The sequence below is a fragment of the Diceros bicornis genome, chromosome 9 (assembly GCF_020826845.1).
Source record: "Diceros bicornis minor isolate mBicDic1 chromosome 9, mDicBic1.mat.cur, whole genome shotgun sequence".
NCBI lineage: Eukaryota > Metazoa > Chordata > Mammalia > Perissodactyla > Rhinocerotidae > Diceros > Diceros bicornis.
This window is the reverse complement of record NC_080748.1, coordinates 4287132-4306641: the sequence shown is the minus strand read 5'-3', so window position 1 is coordinate 4306641 and position 19510 is coordinate 4287132. Positions and strand designations below refer to the sequence as shown.

The 19510-nt window shown below is 42.3% G+C and overlaps 2 protein-coding genes across 2 annotated transcripts in view; both read left to right on the top strand.

The window, feature by feature from the left end:
* ZMYM5 (zinc finger MYM-type containing 5) overlaps positions 1-19510 on the top strand; it is a 123287-nt gene that overhangs the window by 44656 nt on the left and 59121 nt on the right. The window lies entirely within an intron of this gene.
* The window catches only part of PSPC1 (paraspeckle component 1), an 80153-nt gene continuing 78392 nt past the window's right edge, over positions 17750-19510 (top strand). The window contains exon 1 of the mRNA XM_058547801.1: positions 17750-18267. Within this exon, the coding sequence (XP_058403784.1) occupies positions 17908-18267 (360 nt within the window). The 5' untranslated portion in view covers positions 17750-17907. The remainder of the gene's footprint in view (positions 18268-19510) is intronic.

Here is a 19510-nt window from a genome sequence, read left to right as displayed (position 1 = left end):
TTCTACCTGGCTTGTCCTTTCTCTCCTCCCTTATTTTTATTTGCTTATTTGAGTGCAGAACACTGCTTTGTGTTCATAATTGATGTTTGAGGAAAGTTTATATATCCTTATTTGAAATTCACAAATTCCCCTTAAAGAGTTAACTGGCAATGTTGCAAGGCATCGGGGAGGCCCATAGTTCCCAATCATTGTTACAAGTGAGATCCATCTTGAGGCAGGCCACTGAACAGGCAAAAGGCACAGCAAGGAGGCCGTGCCCAAGAAAGCCCTACAGGCTCCAGACAACCAATTCTCCTATTACCATGGCTGGTTTGGATTGTGTCTATATCTCTCTGCAGATTTATATTACACTTCCTTAACTGAATAAGCAGGCTTCATCTCTTTATATTCTTCCCCTAAAAGCCTCCATTGAAAGTTTAAAAACCGGTTGGTCCTGAATCATCTTCCTTCTATGGGTGGAGTTCTGCTTATTCAGTAAGTCACGGGCTCCACTGGTATCCTTTACAGAGAGGGCTTTGGCATTTGTGAATACACTGGTCTGGTCAGGGCCTCAGAGTGCCACATGTAAGGGGATGCCATTCATACTGTGGGCATATGGAGACTTTTAAGGGAGAGGGTCCGACGTTGGAGGCCTCCAGAAGGAGTCCTGGAGCAGCCGGTGTCCTCCGCTGGCGAAAGCTGGAGAACATCGAGGCACACCCTAACATTGGAAACCCTGGCCGCACAGCGCCTCCAGCCTCTGTGCTGGGCCGCCGATGCCTGGAGGGCACTGTGCGGCTGGTCCCTTATTGCTTCTGGCCACAAATTTGATTTGCGGAGGCTGGTTCAGGAGAAGTGCAGCTGGGTGGTGCCGGTTGCGTCACCTGGCCCTACCTGCCCGCGCACCTTACCTCCGCGGGGCTGGAGAGCCGCTGCCTCCCTGAGGCCATGCGCCCAGCGCGGGAGCGGCGCGTACCAACGCTGGACAGTTGACCCCGAGAAGGGCGCTTCTCCCTAACGCGCCCAGCGACTGCCTGGGAGGCTGCGCAATTGGGCCACAGCCTGTGCGTCCGTGCGTGTGCGCGCGCAGAGGAAATTGGCCCCGGCGCTGTGGGTCGGCGTCTGCCCGCGCCACCGGGGCCACCTCAGGAGGTGCAGGGGAGGGCAGGCCGCGGGGGCCCTGGGGAAGTGGGAGTCCACCGCTTTGTGTGGGCCAGAGCCCGCCAAATGGCTTCATCTCACCTCCTCTGGAAGCTTTTCTGGGTCCCCAGGGCTGCAATTATTTTACGTCTGTATGGATTCACAGATTCTTATTTAATTCTATTGATTATAATCCATTAGTGTAATTATTTATTTTGTTGCCCAGATTTGGCCATTGGGAGATCGGTTGAGTTTCCTCCTATGCCTTTTGACATATCCCCAGCCTTTTTAGCGTTTTCTTATTTTCTCGCATTATAAGATGTTTCAAGCTCTTGTACTTTCCGTGCTCCAGCCCTAGACTCAGACATTTCTCCAGGAATCCCCGGTTCTTGTCATTGTGTTTCTTTTCAATTATAGCCATCCTAGTGGATGTGAAGTGGTATCATACTGTGACTTTGTTTTGTATTTCCCTAATGACTAATGATGTTGAGCTCCTTTTGTTTATTTGTTGGTGGTTTGTTTATCTTCTTTGGGGACGTATCTATTCAAGTCCTTTGCTCATTTTTTACTTTTATTTTATTTATGGGTTTTTTTTGGTTTCGTTTTTTCGTTTGTGAGGAAGATCAGCCCTGAGCTAATATCCATGCCAATCCTCCTCTTTTTGCTGAGAAAGACTGGCCCTGGCCTAACATCTGTGCCCATCTTCCTCCACTTTATATGCTAATGGACACTGCTTTATATGGGAGAAGCGGTGCATCAGTGCGCACCGGGATCAGAACCCTGGCCGCCAGCAGCGGGGTGTGCGGGGTGTGCGTACTTAACTGCTACGCCATGGGGCGGGCCCCCTATGTATTTTTTTGATGTTGTTGAGTTGTAAGAGTTCTTTATACATTTAGGATATAATCTCTTACCAGATATATGCTTTGCAAATACCTTCTCCATTCTGTGGGTTCACTTTTCACCTTCTTGAAAGTTTGCCTTGTCATTTTTGATGATTTTTTATTTTTTGTTCTTATTAGTTCCATCTTTTATTTCAGTAAACACTTCTGTTAAAAAACAAAATTCACAGCCGGCCCAGTGGCTTAGTGGTTAAATGCTCGCGCTCCGCTACTGGCAGTGGCCTGGATTTGGATCCCGGGCGCGCACCGACGAACCGCTTCTCTGGCCACGCTGAGGCTGCATCCCACTTACAGCAACTAGAAGGATGTGCAACTATGAAATACAACTATCTACTGGGGCTTTGGGGAAAAAAAAGGAGGAGGATTGGCAATAGATGTTAGCTCAGAGCCGGTCTTCCTCAGCAAAAAAAAAAAAGAGGAGGATTAGCATGGATGTTAGCTCAGGGCTGATCTTCCTCACAAAAAAAAAAAAATTCAACCAAGTAAACTTAAAGATCTAATAGACTTTATTAAATGATTCATGAATCAGGAAGCATCCCATCTAGCAAATAGAAGGGTGCTCTGAGGAGCTGTACAAAATGGAAGGTTTTCATAGGCAGAAGGAGGGTGAGGCAAGGAAGTTATTAGCAAAAGAAAAGATTGTTTCAGGTAAAGTCACCTTCCCTTAAGGAGAATGGCAAGGGGTCTTAGCTTGCAGATTACATCACTAGTGCTGATCGGGAAATTCTAGTCTGGTTAGTTTAAAATTCCTGAAAGAGGCTGAAACTGCAACTAGATTAGGTATTAAATCTTGGTGGGGCTTGGGGCTGGCCCAGTTGTATAGAGGTTAAGTTTGTGCGCTCTGCTTCAGAGGCCCAAGGTTTGCAGGTTCAGATCTGGATTGCCGATGGTCGCACCACTTGTCAAGCCATGCTGTGGCAGCGTCCCATATAAAGTAGAGGAAGATGGTGTTGGGGGAGAGGGGGAATTCCCTTCCGCCCTTTCCCTTAAGGTTCTTCTGGCTGGCCAAATAATTCAAAGACAGGTTAGCAGGAGAAAATAATACCAAGTTTAATAACATGTATATGTGGGAGAAACTAGGGAAACTGAGTTTCTCAACACAATAGCAGAGATTCTCATCTTAAATACTATCTTCAGCTAAAGACAAAGGAGGATGTTGGGTGTGGGTGGTGTTTTGGGGTTTCAGAGGGGAAGAAGACAATTTACATGAAGAGGGAAATGTAAATGTTTGTCAGACAATGATTTGCAGGCCCACCTATAGAATGTGTGGCCAGAGAGACAGGAATTATAGTAATCAAGAGTATGTAGATTTAAGTCCTCTCCTTCTGCCGTGATAAGAGTTTTCACAGATAAGGTCATCCTCCCCTCTTCCCACTACACAGAGGGAGATACCTTTACAAATGTAAATATTTGGTAAACAGAACTTTGTTAAGAATGGGCTTAGCAAGACCCTGCCAGTCTGTCTACACCCAGAGTTAAATTCCTTTAGACAATTTTGGGGAGGTGAAATGTCCCTCAGAGAAAATAATCGAGGTACAGAGACATATTTCAGGGTGGCCAATTTTGATCTCCCACAGTCCTGCCTTTGAAACTAAAAGTTTCACAGTCTTTTTGAAACCTAAAGAAGTTTCATGGTCCAGAAGCTGAGTTGGTAGATTGTTCCATTTCACTGAACACATTTTTTAGTCCTGATAATAGATCAGTTCAATTAAGTTCATTTCAGAAGGTAGTGATGTAGGTGGGCTCCCAAAGTTAGGCCTTATATATTGTGGAAGTAAGCAATCGAGTATTTAATAAGAAGCTTTTCTATGGAAACAAAAGAAAAATAAGGTTAATGGTTGGAGCAAATTGTAAACCAGTTTCTGAGTTCAGAGGACAGCCAGTTAAGGAGATTTCTAGATGTCAGCGTCAAAGCATCTTTTGCAGTTTAAAATGTCTCTGATGATGTCATTGGGTAATCTCTCAAGTTCATCAGCTTTAGTTTGCCAGGCTTAAGGAAAAAGGGCAGGTTCAGTTCTCAGTGATTCCAAATGAAAATGATGGGAAAAAAAATCAAAAACGTTAGTTTGGATATCTGTAACCAGATATTTCAGGAGACTAGAAGAAATCAGGATCCAGTCCAGTCAACAGATATAAAACAAAAGCCTCAAAAGACAATTAACAAAACTAGGATCTAATATCCGCAAATGTATACTATAGTTTTTACTGAAATATAATTTTTCTCTAAGATCACCCTCATTTTTATCAAAGTAGCCAAATTCAGACTAACTAGTTTGCAAAATAAGTCTAGTTTTAATAAATTTGGCCCAATTATTTACATAAGTACAGCAAGAATAGCAATTGATCATACAGGATCTTTTAAATCTGCTTTGCTGGAACTTTTATAAGGAACCTCAGATTGAAGTTCAAAGACCTCTCGAGACCAGGGAAGCCAAGCCAAGGATTTTATCATCAGACTTGCCTCCAGTACCTACAGATTTGGGTGAATTCCTCTCTTCTTGAGGTTTCCCCAAAATATTTCAAGGTTTCTTGTACCTGCCAGATAAGTGACATTCTTTACTTATCCTGGTAGGTGCTGCTTGGAACATAAGGTACCAGGCCAATATTTCCACGTGGCTTTATTCCATAAAGTCCAATCTTCATTCCTCAAAAGCTGTATGGTTATATCAAAAATATGATGTTCCAGTCACAGCCTTGGTGATATAACCAATGTTTCCAATTGTGTCCTCTTATAAGGAGAACAGATTCTTATTGAACTTATGCAAATAACTATATTGCCATGAAATAAGAATATTTACTTACTAAGGGTTTTCAAATTCTAGAGGGATCAAGTAGAGAGAAAAAGATTCAATTTTACTTACAAAAGTATCATTTACCAAATTGCTATAAGTCATAGCTAGCTCAGGAGAAAAGAGAAAAAGTTTTTCTTAAATCTGAAAAAACAAAACATTAAAAAAATCAGCAATATTTCAAATGAAAAATCATAAAAATTATAATCATCCTCATTAGTTCATTCAGTCCAGTGTAGTTGATTCTTTTAATATTATCATTATTTTTTTTAAAGATTTTTATTTATTTATTTCCCCCTAAAGCCCCAGTAGATAGTTGTATATCATAGCTGCACATCCTTCTAGTTGCTGTATGTGGGACGCAGCCTCAGCATGGCCGGAGAAGCGGTGCCTCAGTGCGCACCCGGGATCCGAACCCGGGCCACCAGTAGCGGAGCGCGCACTTAACCGCTAAGCCACGGAGCCGGCCCTGTAGTTGATTCTTGATCCTGATCTTTTTGTTAGCATCTTCACGAAGTTATCAGTTTCTCAGTTAGAATTCTGTAATTTCCTACCCAGTTCAGTTTTATGATCAGAAAATTTGTCAGAAACCTGTATTCCACATTAAATGTTAAAGTTCTTTCCATGCACTTCTCTGAAGATGAAATATATGTAAAGGCATCGAGGTAAAGAAATAACTATGTGTAAACAAGACCCGAAAATGGCAATTGACAAAGAAATTTGGTTAATTTTGTGACATACAACACTTTAAATAATAATAACCAGAATTATGACTGATAACCAGGATGGATCAGAATTTCAGTAGTGTTATACAATTTTAAAATGCCTATATCAATAACATTTACCCACACAATATCATCTAAGAAAGTTTATCGTAAACACTTGATCAAGCATGAAAACAATGCTCACTATGAAATAGTCAAGGGCAGACAGAGAGTTAAAATAGTCAAAAAACCTTAATAGAGAGACCTCAGTCCTTTTGAACATAGGAAATTATTTTAACAAAACATAGATCTTTTGTCTTTTAGGTAGACTTACTCAAAGGTAAAGAAAAACCTTTCATAACCTCTCAGATGAAAAGTTCAAGAAAAATTATCCTTTTAAGAGAAAGAAGACCAGGGGCCAGCCCGGGGGCACAAAAGGTTAAGTGTACACTCTCCGCTGCGGTGGCCCGGGGTTCACAGGTTCGGATCCCAGGTGTGCACAGATGCACTGCTTGTCAAGCCATGCTGTGGCAGCGTCCCATATAAAGTGGAGGAAGATAGGCACGGATGTTAGCCCAGGGCCAGTCTTCCTCAGCAAAAAAAGAGGAGGATTGGCAGATGTTAGCTCAGGGCTGATCTTCCTCACAAAAAAAAAAGAGAGAGAGAGAAAGAAGACCAAATTACAATTTTGTACCAGCTTACTTTTGACATTAAAACTCATTTACTTAATTGGATTTACTTTAATCCTAGCCAACTTGACCATGCGTAAAATTCCTTTTCCATAACCTCTCTTCCACAAACCTTTTATAACTTTCCCTGTGTACAGAGCTGTTTTCCTTATTAATTTTTAGTAACTTTAATCACATATACTAATTAGAAATTTTAACCCTTAGAAACCTTAATTTCAAAGTAAAAACTAAGTAAGCAATTACAAACTTTCTTTTACATTGGCATTCTGTGGCTTGGAAAATTTATAAACACTTCATAACTTCTAGAAACATGTTACTTTATAGTACAATCTTTTAATAAAACACAAGACATGTTTACCAATAGACCCAAAACACGTTTTAGTTTTCCTGTAATAAGCCCAAAGTAGACAAACCTATATTTAGCAATCAACATCTAATATCTTATCTTATTTGGAAATGATCTAGATACTCAATGAATTTTTATCACAAAATTTAGCAAAACTCTGAAGTTTTAAGTCACCAAAAAGAGTTTGGAAGCTGTAACCACCAGAACACATAGTTATTGTTAAAAGTTCACCCAACATTCATCTTTTTCACATATAGTTACTTGTTCCCAATAATTATTTAGATTGCCTACAAGACTTCATAAGACATTAGATAAAATTAGCCATCAAAGTTACTATTTTTCTTAACCAGTTGTGTAATAGAAATAACATCAGTTTTTCTACAAAATTTCATGTAAATTTCATCACCTCTTATACCTCTAAACATAGTTTTCATTAGGACTTTTATAAATAGTTCTTGGTTTTATAATTTTGGACAAGGGAAGCATTCCCAGTCAGACATTTTAAAACATACTCAGGCAAAGTTGATGTAACCTCTTTATATAAAATTAGCTCAAACATTCCAACCTTTATAATCTTATCAACACTTAGACTTTTACAAGTTCTCAATTCAATTGTAACTTGAGTTAGGGTCTTTTTTAAAATATTTTTTTAAATTTTATTTTATTTATTTTCCCCCCAAAGCCCCAGTAGATAGTTGTATGTCATAGCTGCACATCTTTCTAGCTGCTGTATGTGGGACAGGGCCTCAGCATGGCTGGAGAAGCGGTGCTACAGTGCGCGCCCGGGATCTGAACCCGGGCCGCCAGCAGCGGAGCACGCGCACTTAACCACCAAGCCACGGGGCGGCCCTGAGTTAGGGTCTTAAGGCTAGTTAAATTTTTCCCTTCTTTTTCTGGCCTTTTCTTAGGTACCAATTACACAATTATGTGAGAGCTCTCAAAAATCTTTTTTCCCCAATTTAGAAGTTTTTCCAATTTAAACAATCCATCGCCTGGCCACAGTGATGAGTAGGATCTTAACCTTAACAGCAATTCATCCCAAACTTTAACTATGGACACAAGAGGCATCCCCAAAAGAGATCTGGAGAATTCACTCCCAAAAATAAGAAAGCACAACAAGAGACGACAAAGGCCCCTTATAAAGCAAATGGGACTCCTTCTGACAAACTTCCCTGAGAGCAGGCACAGCCAGACAAAGAGAGTTTCTCGGAACACCAGTCTGTATGACTGGCCGCCAAGGATGCACGCTGGTACGTACATTTTCCGGATGGTGGAGACCAGAAAGGTCACAAAGCCAAGCTCCCAAGACATAGAACAAGACAAAAGCCCAGATGACAGGCTGATAGAGATGCCTGCGTAAATGACAAAAAGAGTGACAGAGACAAAGACTGTTTCTGGGAGGAAAAGGATCAATTATCCAATGGGTACCCAACCAGATACTAGAGTCGCTGAGTCCAAGAAGCTAGCTTCACCAATATTTTCTCCTGTTAATCTAAATTTAGAAAGAGAAAACTCACCATTCTCACTTCCATAGGACCCCGCAGGCAGAGATCCGGGAGACTGACATGGTAAGAACTCTCACCTCCTGCCAGCTCTTGTCAGGGTCCAAGGTCTCTCTGCTGCAGTAGTCCAGGAGCAAGCAGTGTCCAGCCAGTGAAATTTTTGCCCCACATTGGGCGCCAAAACTGTTGGTGAAGAGGGAGAATCCCCCTCCGCCCTTTCCCTTAAGGTTCTTCTGGCTGGCCAAATAATTCAAAGACAGGTTACCAGGAGAAAATAATTCCAAGTTTAATAACATGTATACATGGGAGAAACCAGGGAAACTGAGTTTCTCAACACAATAGCAGAGATTCTCATCTTAAATACTATCTTCAGCTAAGGACAAAGGAGGATGTTGGGGGTGGGTGGTGTTTTGGGATTTCAGAGGGGAAGAAGACAATTTACATAAAGAGGGAAATGTAAATGTTTGTCAGACAATGCTTTGCAGGACCACCTATAGAGTATGTGGCTAGAGAGACAGGAATTATAGTAATCAAGAGTATGTGGGTTTAAGGTTTAAGTCTTCTTCCGTCCTGATAAGAGTTTTCACAGATAAGGTCATCCCCCCTTCTTCCCACTACACAGAGGGAGATACCTTTAGAAATGTAAATATTTGGTAAACAGAACTTTGTTAAGAATGGGCTTAGCAAGGACCCTGCCAGTCTGTTTACACCCAGAGTTAAATTCCTTTAGACAGTTTGGGGGAGGTGAAATGTCCCTCAGAGAAAATAATCAAGGTAAAGAAATATATTTCAGGGTGGCCGATTTTGATCTCCCACAGTGGGCACAGATGTTAGCCCAGGGCCACTCTTCCTCAGCAAAAAGAGGAGGATTGGCAATGGATGTTAACTCAGGGCTGATCTTCCTCACACAAAAAATAAAGTCTTGGTGGGGCTTAGCACAAGTGACTTCATTTTGGGCTTATCTCCTTTTTCACAATTCCCTGTTTTGATCAGACTCTCAGCGTGACTGTAGGATGTGATCAAAATTTAAGACATTAGTGCCACTCTCAGCTACTGCTCTGTAGTTCTTGTGGCTTTTGTTGCTCCTTTGTGTGATATTCACAGGTCTGGAATTTTTTTTTGCTGAATCCCTGTGATTTTCACAGACTATGACTTTAGTTAAGTTGGTCATTCTCTTCATTCCTTTTCTGATGTTCTAGTCTTAGGGTAATCATTTGCTTGATGGTTGGTGGCTGCAAACACGCATATAAAACTTTTGAGAGGATACAATGCACAGGGAGATTATTATGATTACAATAAGCAGGATAATTCCTAATGTTTGGAATGCACTTTGGAGCCATGGTCCCCAAGACCCAAACTAATCAAAAGCAAATAAGTCAAAGGAATACCCTATTGAAGGAGTCACCTTTATTTATGTATTTTTTTGGTGAGGAAGATGGGCCCTGAGCTAACATCTGTGCCAATCTTCCTCTAATCCTCCTTTATTTTTGTACATGGGATGCTGCCACAGCCTGGCTTACCAAGTGGTGTGTAGGTCCACGCCTGGGATCTGAACCCAAAAACTCTGGGCCACCGAAGCAGAGCATGTGAACTTAACCACTATGCCACCAGGTGGCCCCCAGGAGTCACCATTTTAAGCCAAGTGGCTTGCTCAGTGTTCCTATGTAACTGACTTTCAACTTCCCCGGAATAGTTAATCCAGGTGCAGCAGGTCATGTTGGCCACAGCACAGACACTTCCTTGCTCAGCTAAAAGATAATCAAGGGCTATCCTGTTACCAAGAACAACTTTGGCCCGAGAGTCTAAGAATTTTTTTTTTTTTTTTTTGGTGAGGAAGATCAGCTCTGAGATAACATCCATGACAATCCTCCTCTTTTTGCTGAGGAAGACTGGCCCTGGACTAACATCTGTGCCCATCTTCCTCCAATTTATATGGGACGCTGCCTCAGCATCGCTTGACAAGCGGTGCATTGGTGCGTGCCCGGGATCTGAACCCTGGCGGCCAACAGCGGAGCACGCGCACTTAACCGCTAGGCCATGGGGCCGGCCCAAAGCCCAAGGATCTTTACTGGGCAGCTATTGTCTCAACAATGGATTCTGCAATATCTTCAAGAGATAAGGAGAGGTTACTGATCATATCACCATTTGCATTTGTTCCTAACCAGAGAAGCATGGCCCTGCCAAAGGAAGCAAATCCTGAGTCATGAATGCTTCCTGGTAGGTCCTTTCTAACTCGAAGATGTAAATCCAGGGGAGTCGGCCAATGAGATGTCCTAGTTCACTTGTGAAAACCTAGGAGTTCAGTTAGATAACCTAAAAGGTATTGCCCGGTTATATGCCAGCTATTTAGGAATTCATAGTTCCAAGGGGAATGATAACTACCACAGATAAGATAAATCCTGTTGTGGCACAAACCACTTCCACTAAGGTGACACTGTAAATGAATTCATTCACAGGAATTGTTGCATTTTCCTGTTCAAGCCAGGGCTCAGTTAGGTTTTCTCCTAGCCCAAAACAAAAAGTTGTTCTAAATTCCAAATTACCCTCCCCCCCTCATTCCCAGCAATGGCCTGGGAGTTATGGATGATGGTGTTATGTTTCCAGGCTAATGCCAGAGTAAAGGGAAAAAAAATGGAAGAAGAGAGGGTTTCATGTTTAGTTAAAGTCTGAAGTCTTGATCCAGTATCTTGAGCAGAAGCAGTCCATATCAAGGTCAGCTACTGCTCTTCCTAGTCAGTTTGATTTGGAGGTCTCCAGCTTTCGCTCAGGACCAGATGTCAGGAGGAGCCTTTTTCAGTTGTGAGATGTGTATCCAAAGTTCACGTCCCTAAAGTTTGGCTGCCATCTGGGTAGTGACAAGTACCTGTTATAGTCCATTCAAAGGAAATTCCAAGGCAGTTTTTGTTCTTACTGATTCCAAATCAGATAGGTGGGAGAAAATTGGAAATGTTAGTTTGGAGATTTGTAGCCAGATATTTGAGGAAATTAGAAGAATATAGGATCCAGTCCAGTTTACAGGTATATAACAAAACCTCACAGACAATTAAGAGGACGAGAATCTAATATCTAGAAAGGTGAAAACATAATTTTTCTCTTTACAATTACCCCCATTTCTTACCAAAGATAATCACAGTAAAATTAATTTGTTTGCGTTAATCTTGGCCTGTGTTGGAACCTTGAATGCAAGGTATCAGGCCAATTTTTCAAAGGGGCTTTATTGGTTATGTAGTCAATACTTAGTAAGCCAATATTTCCAATTGTCCTGTTACAAGGAGAAAAGATTATCATTGAACGTATGCAAATAACTAACTATATTGCCATGAAAAGAATACTTAAGAGTTTCTGAATTCTGGAGGGATCGGGTAGGGATAAAGACTAAATGTTTCCTCTTTGTTTACAAGGGTATACTTCACCAAATTGCTGAAAGTCTTAGGTAGCTTTAGAGAAAATGTTTCCTTAAATCTGGAAAAACAAAACATTAAGGAACCAGAAATGTTTCAAACAAGAAGTCATAAAGTTATACTCATCCTTCTCAGTTCATTCTGTCCGATGTAATTAATACTTGCTCTGCTTGAATCCAGTTTTCCAATTAATTTTGGAAATTCTTACCCAGTTCAAACTTATGAACTTAAAATTATCAGAAACCTGTACTTGTCAAAAATCCTTTCCATGAATCTCATTGAAGATGAAGCACTTTTGCAGGAACAGTTTTGTAAATGCATCAAAGTAAAACAATAACTATGAAAAGTCTTAAAGATGCTAATTGTTAAAGATCTGGTGAGAGTTCATTATAACTGAATTGACAAAGAAATGTGGTTGTATCTGTAATATGATAATAACCAGAATTATGACTGATAATATTATACCACAATATATCAGAATTTTAGGAATTCCATACAATTTCTGGAACACTTATAACATATACCTATGCAAATACAACATAAAGAAGGCTTAGTATTCTTATCTTACAATGCTTCCAATGTAATTTAATATATCAAATTAGCCTTATAAGTTTAACATCTCCCTTTTAATAAGGAGAGAAACAATTCTTTTGTGATGTTCCAGGAGGCCTCTGGAAAATGCCAAACTTAGTTCAATGTTGAAAAGACTTCATTTAGAATTTGGTTTGTCAAAAATATCTAAAGATTTTAAAACACTTGGTCAAATAGGATCTTAGGTTACTGTGAAACAATACTTAGTTATCTATTAAACCACAGTGACAATTAAAGACTTTGCAGGCAAATACAGAAAAATAAATAGTTGTAAAAAAAAGAACTGTAGGTTTTTTTTTTTTTGAGGAAGATTGGCCCCGTGCTAACATGTGTTGCCAATCTTTCTCCTTTTTCCTTTTTCTCCCCAATGCCCCAGTGTAGTTGTGTAGCATAGTTGTAGAGTTGTAGCTCTTCTATATGGGACTCCACCTCAGGATGGCTTGATGAGTGGTGAGTAGGTCCGTGCCCGGGATCTGAATTGGCAAACCCTAGGCTGCCGAAGTGGAATGTGTTGAGGAAGAGGGAGAGTCCCCCTCCACCCTTTCCCCCAAGGTTCTTATGGCTGGCCAAATAATTAAAAGACAGGTTAGCAGAAGAAAATAATATCAAGTTTAGTAACAGGTATACATGGGAGAAACCAGGGAAACTGAGTTTCTCAACAAAATGGTGGAGGTTCCCATCTTAAATACTATCGTTAGCTAAAGACAAAGGAGGATGTTGGGGGGCGTGGCGGTCAGTTATGGGCGATTACCAGAAAAGCACAGTAAACAAGAGTAAGGTTATTATACAGATTTAAGGCCTCACCTTCCACATTGATAAGTTTCTAGAGATGAGGTCATTTCCCCTCTTCCCTGTACAGAGAGGGAGGTACCTTTACAAATGGAGATTTCCCTTATAAATGTCAATGTTTTGGTAAACAAAACTTTGAAAAGAATGGGCTCAGCAAGAACCCCCCCAGTCTGTCACTTTTAGGCATAAGTTTAGGGGAAGGTTAAAGTTTCTTTCAGAGAAAATAATCAAGGTAAAGAGATATATTTCAGGGTGGCCAATTTTGATCTCCCACAAATGCATGAACTTAACTGCTATTCCATGGGCCAGCCCCAAAATTTAGCTTTTTTTGACAGACAAGATTGAGCTGTCTTAAGTAATCACAGACCTGATAAAGACAACATAGGAAATTATTTTGACAAAACACAGAATCTTTGTTTCTTGGCAGATTTTTGTTGTTGTTGTTGTTGCTGAGGGAGATTTGCCCTGAGCTAACATCTGTGCAAATCTTCCTCTATTTTGTATGTGAGACACCACCACAGCATGGCTGATGTGTGGTGTAGATCCACACATGGGATCCAAACCCGTGAACCCAAGTAGCCAAAGCAGAGCATGCCAAACTTAACCACTATGCCACAGGGCTGGCCCTTTGGCAGATTATTTTAAAAGGTTAACAAAAACCTTTACAATCTCTTATCAAGAGCAGACCAGGGGCCAGCTCCATGGCTTAGCGGTTAAGTGCAGGTGCTCCGCTACTGGCAGCCCAGGTTTGGATCCTGGGCATGCACCGACACACCACTTGTCCGGCCATGCTGAGGCCGCGTCCCACATACAGCAACTAGAAGGATGTGCAACTATGACGTACAACTATCTACTGTATTCTATCACTTACATTATTACAGGGGGAGAGTGGGGGGTGAAAAAGAGGGAGAGAGGGAGTTTACATTGGCATGATCTTTTTGGAGCTGGGATTTTTGTCTAAGGAGAGAGGGGAAGTGGTCTCCAAGTTGCAAAGGATCATGGTGAATGTCATGTATCCCATCCTCAAGTCCAGCAACACATGGGATGTAGGAAAAAAACCACATCCACTTCTAGCGAGGGCTGCAGGGGAAGCAGTCTTCAGAGTAGAACCATGTTCCAGTTAAAGCAGGAAGGTGAAGGGATGTTCAGAGTAAAAATTAAGGATAGAGGATTTTGCTGATGACAGAGAGTGAGTTTCCAAGCATTCAGTAGAAGGCTTTGGAGCAACTGAAAGGGGTGGGGGGAATTGGGTTAGATTGAGGAATTTACAGAGCTCTATGGGGATTAGAGTCTGGGTGATTACAATTTGGGTGGCAACTGAGGTAAACAGGGTTTAGTCGGGGCCAGCCTGGTGGTGTAGTGGTTAAGTTCACATGCTCTGCTTCCGCAGCCTGGTGTTTGCGGGTTTGGATCCTGGGCTCAGACCTACGCACGGCTCATCAAGCCGTGCTATGGTGGCATCCCATATACAAAATAAAGGAAGATGGGCGTAGATGTCAGCTCAGAGCCAATCTTCCTCAGCAAAAAGTGGAGGATTGGCAATGGATGTTAGTTCAGAGCCAGTCTCCTTACAAAAAAGAAAAAAGAAAAACATAGGAATTAGTCTTGATTATTTTTTTGTAATTTTTGGATGGTTTAAAATTTTTTGTTTAAGGTGTAATTTAAATACAGTAACATTGACCCTTTTAGTACACAGTTCTACTGAGTTTTGACAAAAACATACAATTGTGTAGCTATCACTATAATCAAGATATAATTCCATCATTCCAAAAATTTCTGTGTGTCCCTATGTAGTCAACCCCTCCTCCCTCCCAGCTCCTGGAAATCACTGATTTGTGTTCTATAGCTACAGTTTTGCCTTTTCCAGAATGTTATATATGCAGTATGTAGCCTTTTGAATTGTTGCTTGTATCAATAGTTCATTCCTTATATCTTTTTAGAACAAAGAACTACATTAAACACACCCAGGATTCATTTTCATCAAAGTTCCAAAGAGGTATTTAGTTGCAAATTAGCAGGTCAACATGACCCTGATGTCCAGAAAGGGACTAATCCAGGCATTACCAATAGAGCATAGGAGGAGAAGTATGCATTCTTATCTTAAGGGTGTGCATTCTTTAATGGTTAAGGAGATGTACAGTGTATGTTTTATAGGCCATAAGTCAGGCTTTATAGTTCAAGCTGAATCAGTTTTGAACCTGAACAGTTACCCCATAAACCTCAATATGTGAAAATCTCTTGTCAGTATATTCTATTATACGAATGTGCCACTGTTTATCCATTCACCAATTGGACATTTGGGTTGTTTAGCTTTTGTTGATTACAAATAAAGCCCCTAGAAACATTTGCATACAGGTTTTTGTGTGAATACAAGTTTTCATTTTGATACCAAATCTGTTAATCTCTAATTTGTGTGCCCGATGTGATGTGCAATAAGCCAATCACTGAGACATTGGTGCTTGGAGATGGAAAAAGATTTATTCAAATTGGCCAAAACAAGAAGGTGGGAGAATAGGTTCTCTCAAATCCACCCTAAGGAAAGAAGAAAGCAGGGGGGTTCTTTATAGAGCTAAGGGTCTTGGGAGGAGTTTCAGAGAAACAAAGGAGAAACACCAGTTCCTTTCACTCCAGATGTGCCCTTGGGCAATTTGACCTGTAGGCATCCACAGCAGCTGGGGGCTGGTTATCTGGTGATTGAAACTTCCTTGAAGATATTCTTTTTCTTCTGCAAAACAAGCTTATAAATCCTTGTGACCTTTGAGTCACCCCTCAGGTTAAACAAGAAAACAGCAAATTAACAAGATTAACTTCTTTTCATTAGTGTCTGTGTTGGGAACAAGGTCCAAGGGTAATCAGGTTCTTTTTTTTTTTTTAAAGATTTTTTATTTATTTATTTATTTCCCCCCCAAAGCCCCACTAGATAGTTGTATGTCATAGCTGCACATCCTTCTAGTTGCTGTATGTGGGATGCGGCCTCAGCATGGCCAGAGAAGCGGTGCATCGGTGCGCGCCCGGGTCCGAACCCGGGCCACCAGCAGCGGAGCGCGTGCACTTAACTGCTGAGCCACCAGGCCCGCCCCAGGGTAATCAGGTTCTTATTGAAGATTTACAGTGACCTTCAGGTGCCTGGCTTCAATTTCACTTGGATAAACATTTAGGAGGGAATTGCTGTTCTAAAGTAAGGGTAAGTTTAATTCATGAGAAACTGCTGAACTGTTTTGCAGAGTGACTGTATTTTTTTGTGTGTGAGGAAGATCAGCCCTGAGCTAACACACATGCTAATCCTCCTCTTTTTGCTGAAGAAGACCTGCTCTGAGCTAACATCTATTGCCAATCCTCCTCCTTTTTTTCCTCCAAAGCCCCAGTAGATAGTTATATGTTATAGTTGCACATCGTTCTAGTTGCTTTTTGTGGGACACAGCCTCAGCATGGCCGGAGATGCAATGTGTCTGTGCGCACTGCGGATCCGAACCTGGGCCGCCAGTAGTGGAGTGTGAGCACTTAACCGCTAAGCCACGGGGGCCGGCCCCATATTCATTTCTTTTTAACATTCATTGAAGACTTAGTATGTGCCAGGAATGGTACTGGGCAGAATTGAGTAGTTTAGTACTGTGGGAGATCAAGACTTGGCCACCCTGAAATATATCTCTTTACCTTGATTGTTTTCTCTGATGGACATTTGACCTCCCCCACTAACTGCCTAAAGAATTTGACATAGTAACTCCTTCCTGGAACAGATCTTCTATCTGATGGCTGTAATATAATGTAAAATAGATGTTACAATAGGGAAGGCACCAACAAGCCCATCTTATCAGAAGTTCTGTCTCTCTGGCCACATTCTCTGGATGGCCCTTCGAGGAGGTGTCAGACAAACATTTACATTTACAAGGGAAAACTCCATTTGTAAAGGTATCTCCCTCTATGTTTTGGGAAGAGGGGGGATGGCCTCATTTCTAGAAACTTAATGTGGAAAGTGAGGCCTTAAATCTGCATAATAACCTTACTCTTGTTTACAGTGCTTTAGTGGTAATCTCCTGTAACTGACTGCCCCCACCCCCAACATCCTCCTTTGTCTTTGGCTGAACATAGTATTTAAGAAGAGAATTTCTGCTATTGTGTTGAGAAACGCAGTGTCCCTGCTTTCTCCCATGTATACAGGTTATTAAACTTGGTATTATTTTCTCCTGCTAACCTGTCTTGTTAATTATTTGGCCAGCCATAAAAACCTTAAGGGAAAGGGCAGAGGGGCATTCTCCCTCTTCCCCCACAGTACACATTATATGGCTTGCAAAACTTAAAATATTTGCAATCTGGCTCTTTACAGAAAAGTTTGACCCTTGTCATAGAGTATGGTCCATAGAAGTTCATGGTCCGGTTGTACGACTTGGATAAGCAATTTCATGGAATCCTTCTCTGACGTGAATAATCAACAGCACAATTATTTTATAGAATTGGATTGTTTCATTAGGAAATATAATAAAAACCTTGCTCTTGAAACGGGCAGAAAAAATGTTTTTACTTGTTTCAATTATTGGGAAATATCTTGTTATTCAGTTCTGTGTATTGCTTGTTATGCAGGTTCTGATTTTCCTGTAGTTGTTGAAAATTGAACTGGATAGCTAAAAGAACATGGATGTTCCCCAAGTCACGGTATTTTCACACACTGCCGCACACATCACACAACTTTTCCGGTAAGTACAACCAACAGTCTCTGTAACTACGGGGGACGGGAAACCGCATTTCTCTGAGCCTATAAGAGGGCTTGGACCGGTAACGCTTGCAATGTTGTGCGCATGCGCTTGCTCGCTGAGGCGCCGTTTGCGCCAAGAGTGCGCAGGCGCGTTGGCTCCGGCTCCGGCCTTGGCCGAGGGGCGGGACTCGCAGTCGGCGTCTCTTCTGACTGCGGCCTGTAGCGGCGCCATTTTGAACGTGCAGCTGCTGCCGGCGCTGAGTCTCGGCAGGCAGGGCTGGTAGCTTGGCGATCTCGCCGCCGTCTTTCTCCGTCCTTACTCCATCCACAGAGTATACACAGAGCGCAGCTATAGCTGCAGGCCTGTGTCGGCAGGGAGCTCACGGAGATGATGTTAAGAGGAAACCTGAAGCAAGTACGCATCGAGAAGAACCCGGCCCGCCTTCGCGCTCTCGAGTCGGCGGCGGGGGAGAGCGAGGCGGCGGCCGCCATGGCGCTCGCGCTGTCCGGTGAGCCGGCGCCGCCCGCGCCCCCGGAGGAGCACCCGGACGAGGAGATGGGCTTCACCATCGACATCAAGAGCTTCCTCAAGCCGGGTGAAAAGACGTACACGCAGCGCTGCCGCCTCTTCGTGGGCAATCTGCCCACGGACATCACCGAGGAGGACTTCAAGAGGCTCTTCGAACGCTACGGCGAGCCCAGCGAGGTCTTCATCAACCGGGACCGCGGCTTCGGCTTCATCCGTTTGGTGAGTGTCCCGCCTGGGCCGCGAGGGGAGCCGGCCGCGGCGCCCCGCTCCCCGCCCGGGGGCCGTCCTCTCCCGCCCGGCGGCTGGCCCGCCGTTCCCATTCGCGGGCCGCGTTCGGCGGGTTACGGTGGCCCACCCCGGACGGTGAGGTGGCCGGCCCCGGGAAGGCTACGGGCGGGCACGGCGTTGGGCTGAGGAGTCTTCCAGGCCAAACTGCTCTAAGGGAAATGACCTGGATATGAACGTGGGCCGGAAGCTTCGGTCCCGCCAGAAATTTCCCTGGGCATGGAGGACCGACCAGCGGACTCGCGTCTTAAAACATTGCCCCCGTCGTCTCCTTGGTTTCACCCAGACTTCCGTGAGTCTAACGGTAAACCACGTTATTTCTCACCTCCCCGCAGCCCGCCGTTTACCTTAAACTGCCTGGGTGCCCACACTGCAATATTGGGACGGTGTTCAATTGTCAGGTATCTAATCTAATGTGTGTCGGGCCCTCCTTCCAACATTCTGGAGGTTTTCACGTTTTCGGGGGGAAAGAATGAATTATACACTATTTTATATTTTATTTATGCATTTTAATACTAGAATAGTGTATGTTTTACTCCTTTTTAATTTTAATATTAAAAAGCTTTCCAATACCATGCAAAAATTGTGCATCTCATGTTTTTAAAAATTTGGACAGTGAGGGTTTACACTTAGAGGACGAAATATATACTTTGTTAGGTTTTGCTGTGTGCTTTGTGGTGAATTCCATCAGTGTCAAGTTATACAGCATTTATTGCAATTCGTATTTAGATGCTGGATTTTTTCCCAGCAAAACGCCTTGCTTAGGGGGAGACATTTTTACACAAATAAGTGACGTGTGTGTATGTTGTCTTTCCAGTTTGACCCTTACATTTTATGTTCGTTGCAGTTTGTGGAAGCTTTATTAGTGGAACTTTAACTTTCCAAATCGAGTCCTCTTCTCTGAGTGGACAAGGCAAAATTTTAACATGTAGAGAAAATTGGTTGTAATAAAATGACCTGTATTTTTTAGGAACATTTGAACATCTAGATGGCTTCAAGAGAAGGATAAATCTCCATAGGGTATTAATCATGGAAATTTCCTTAAAATTCAAGTTAAATAATCAGTGCATTTTGAACATAAAGTTATAAATATGTTTCATTATCTTTTGGACATTAGAGACACAGCCTGTCACTTGGTAAAATTATTTTTAGTGTAAATCCAAAAGTTATCTTAAAC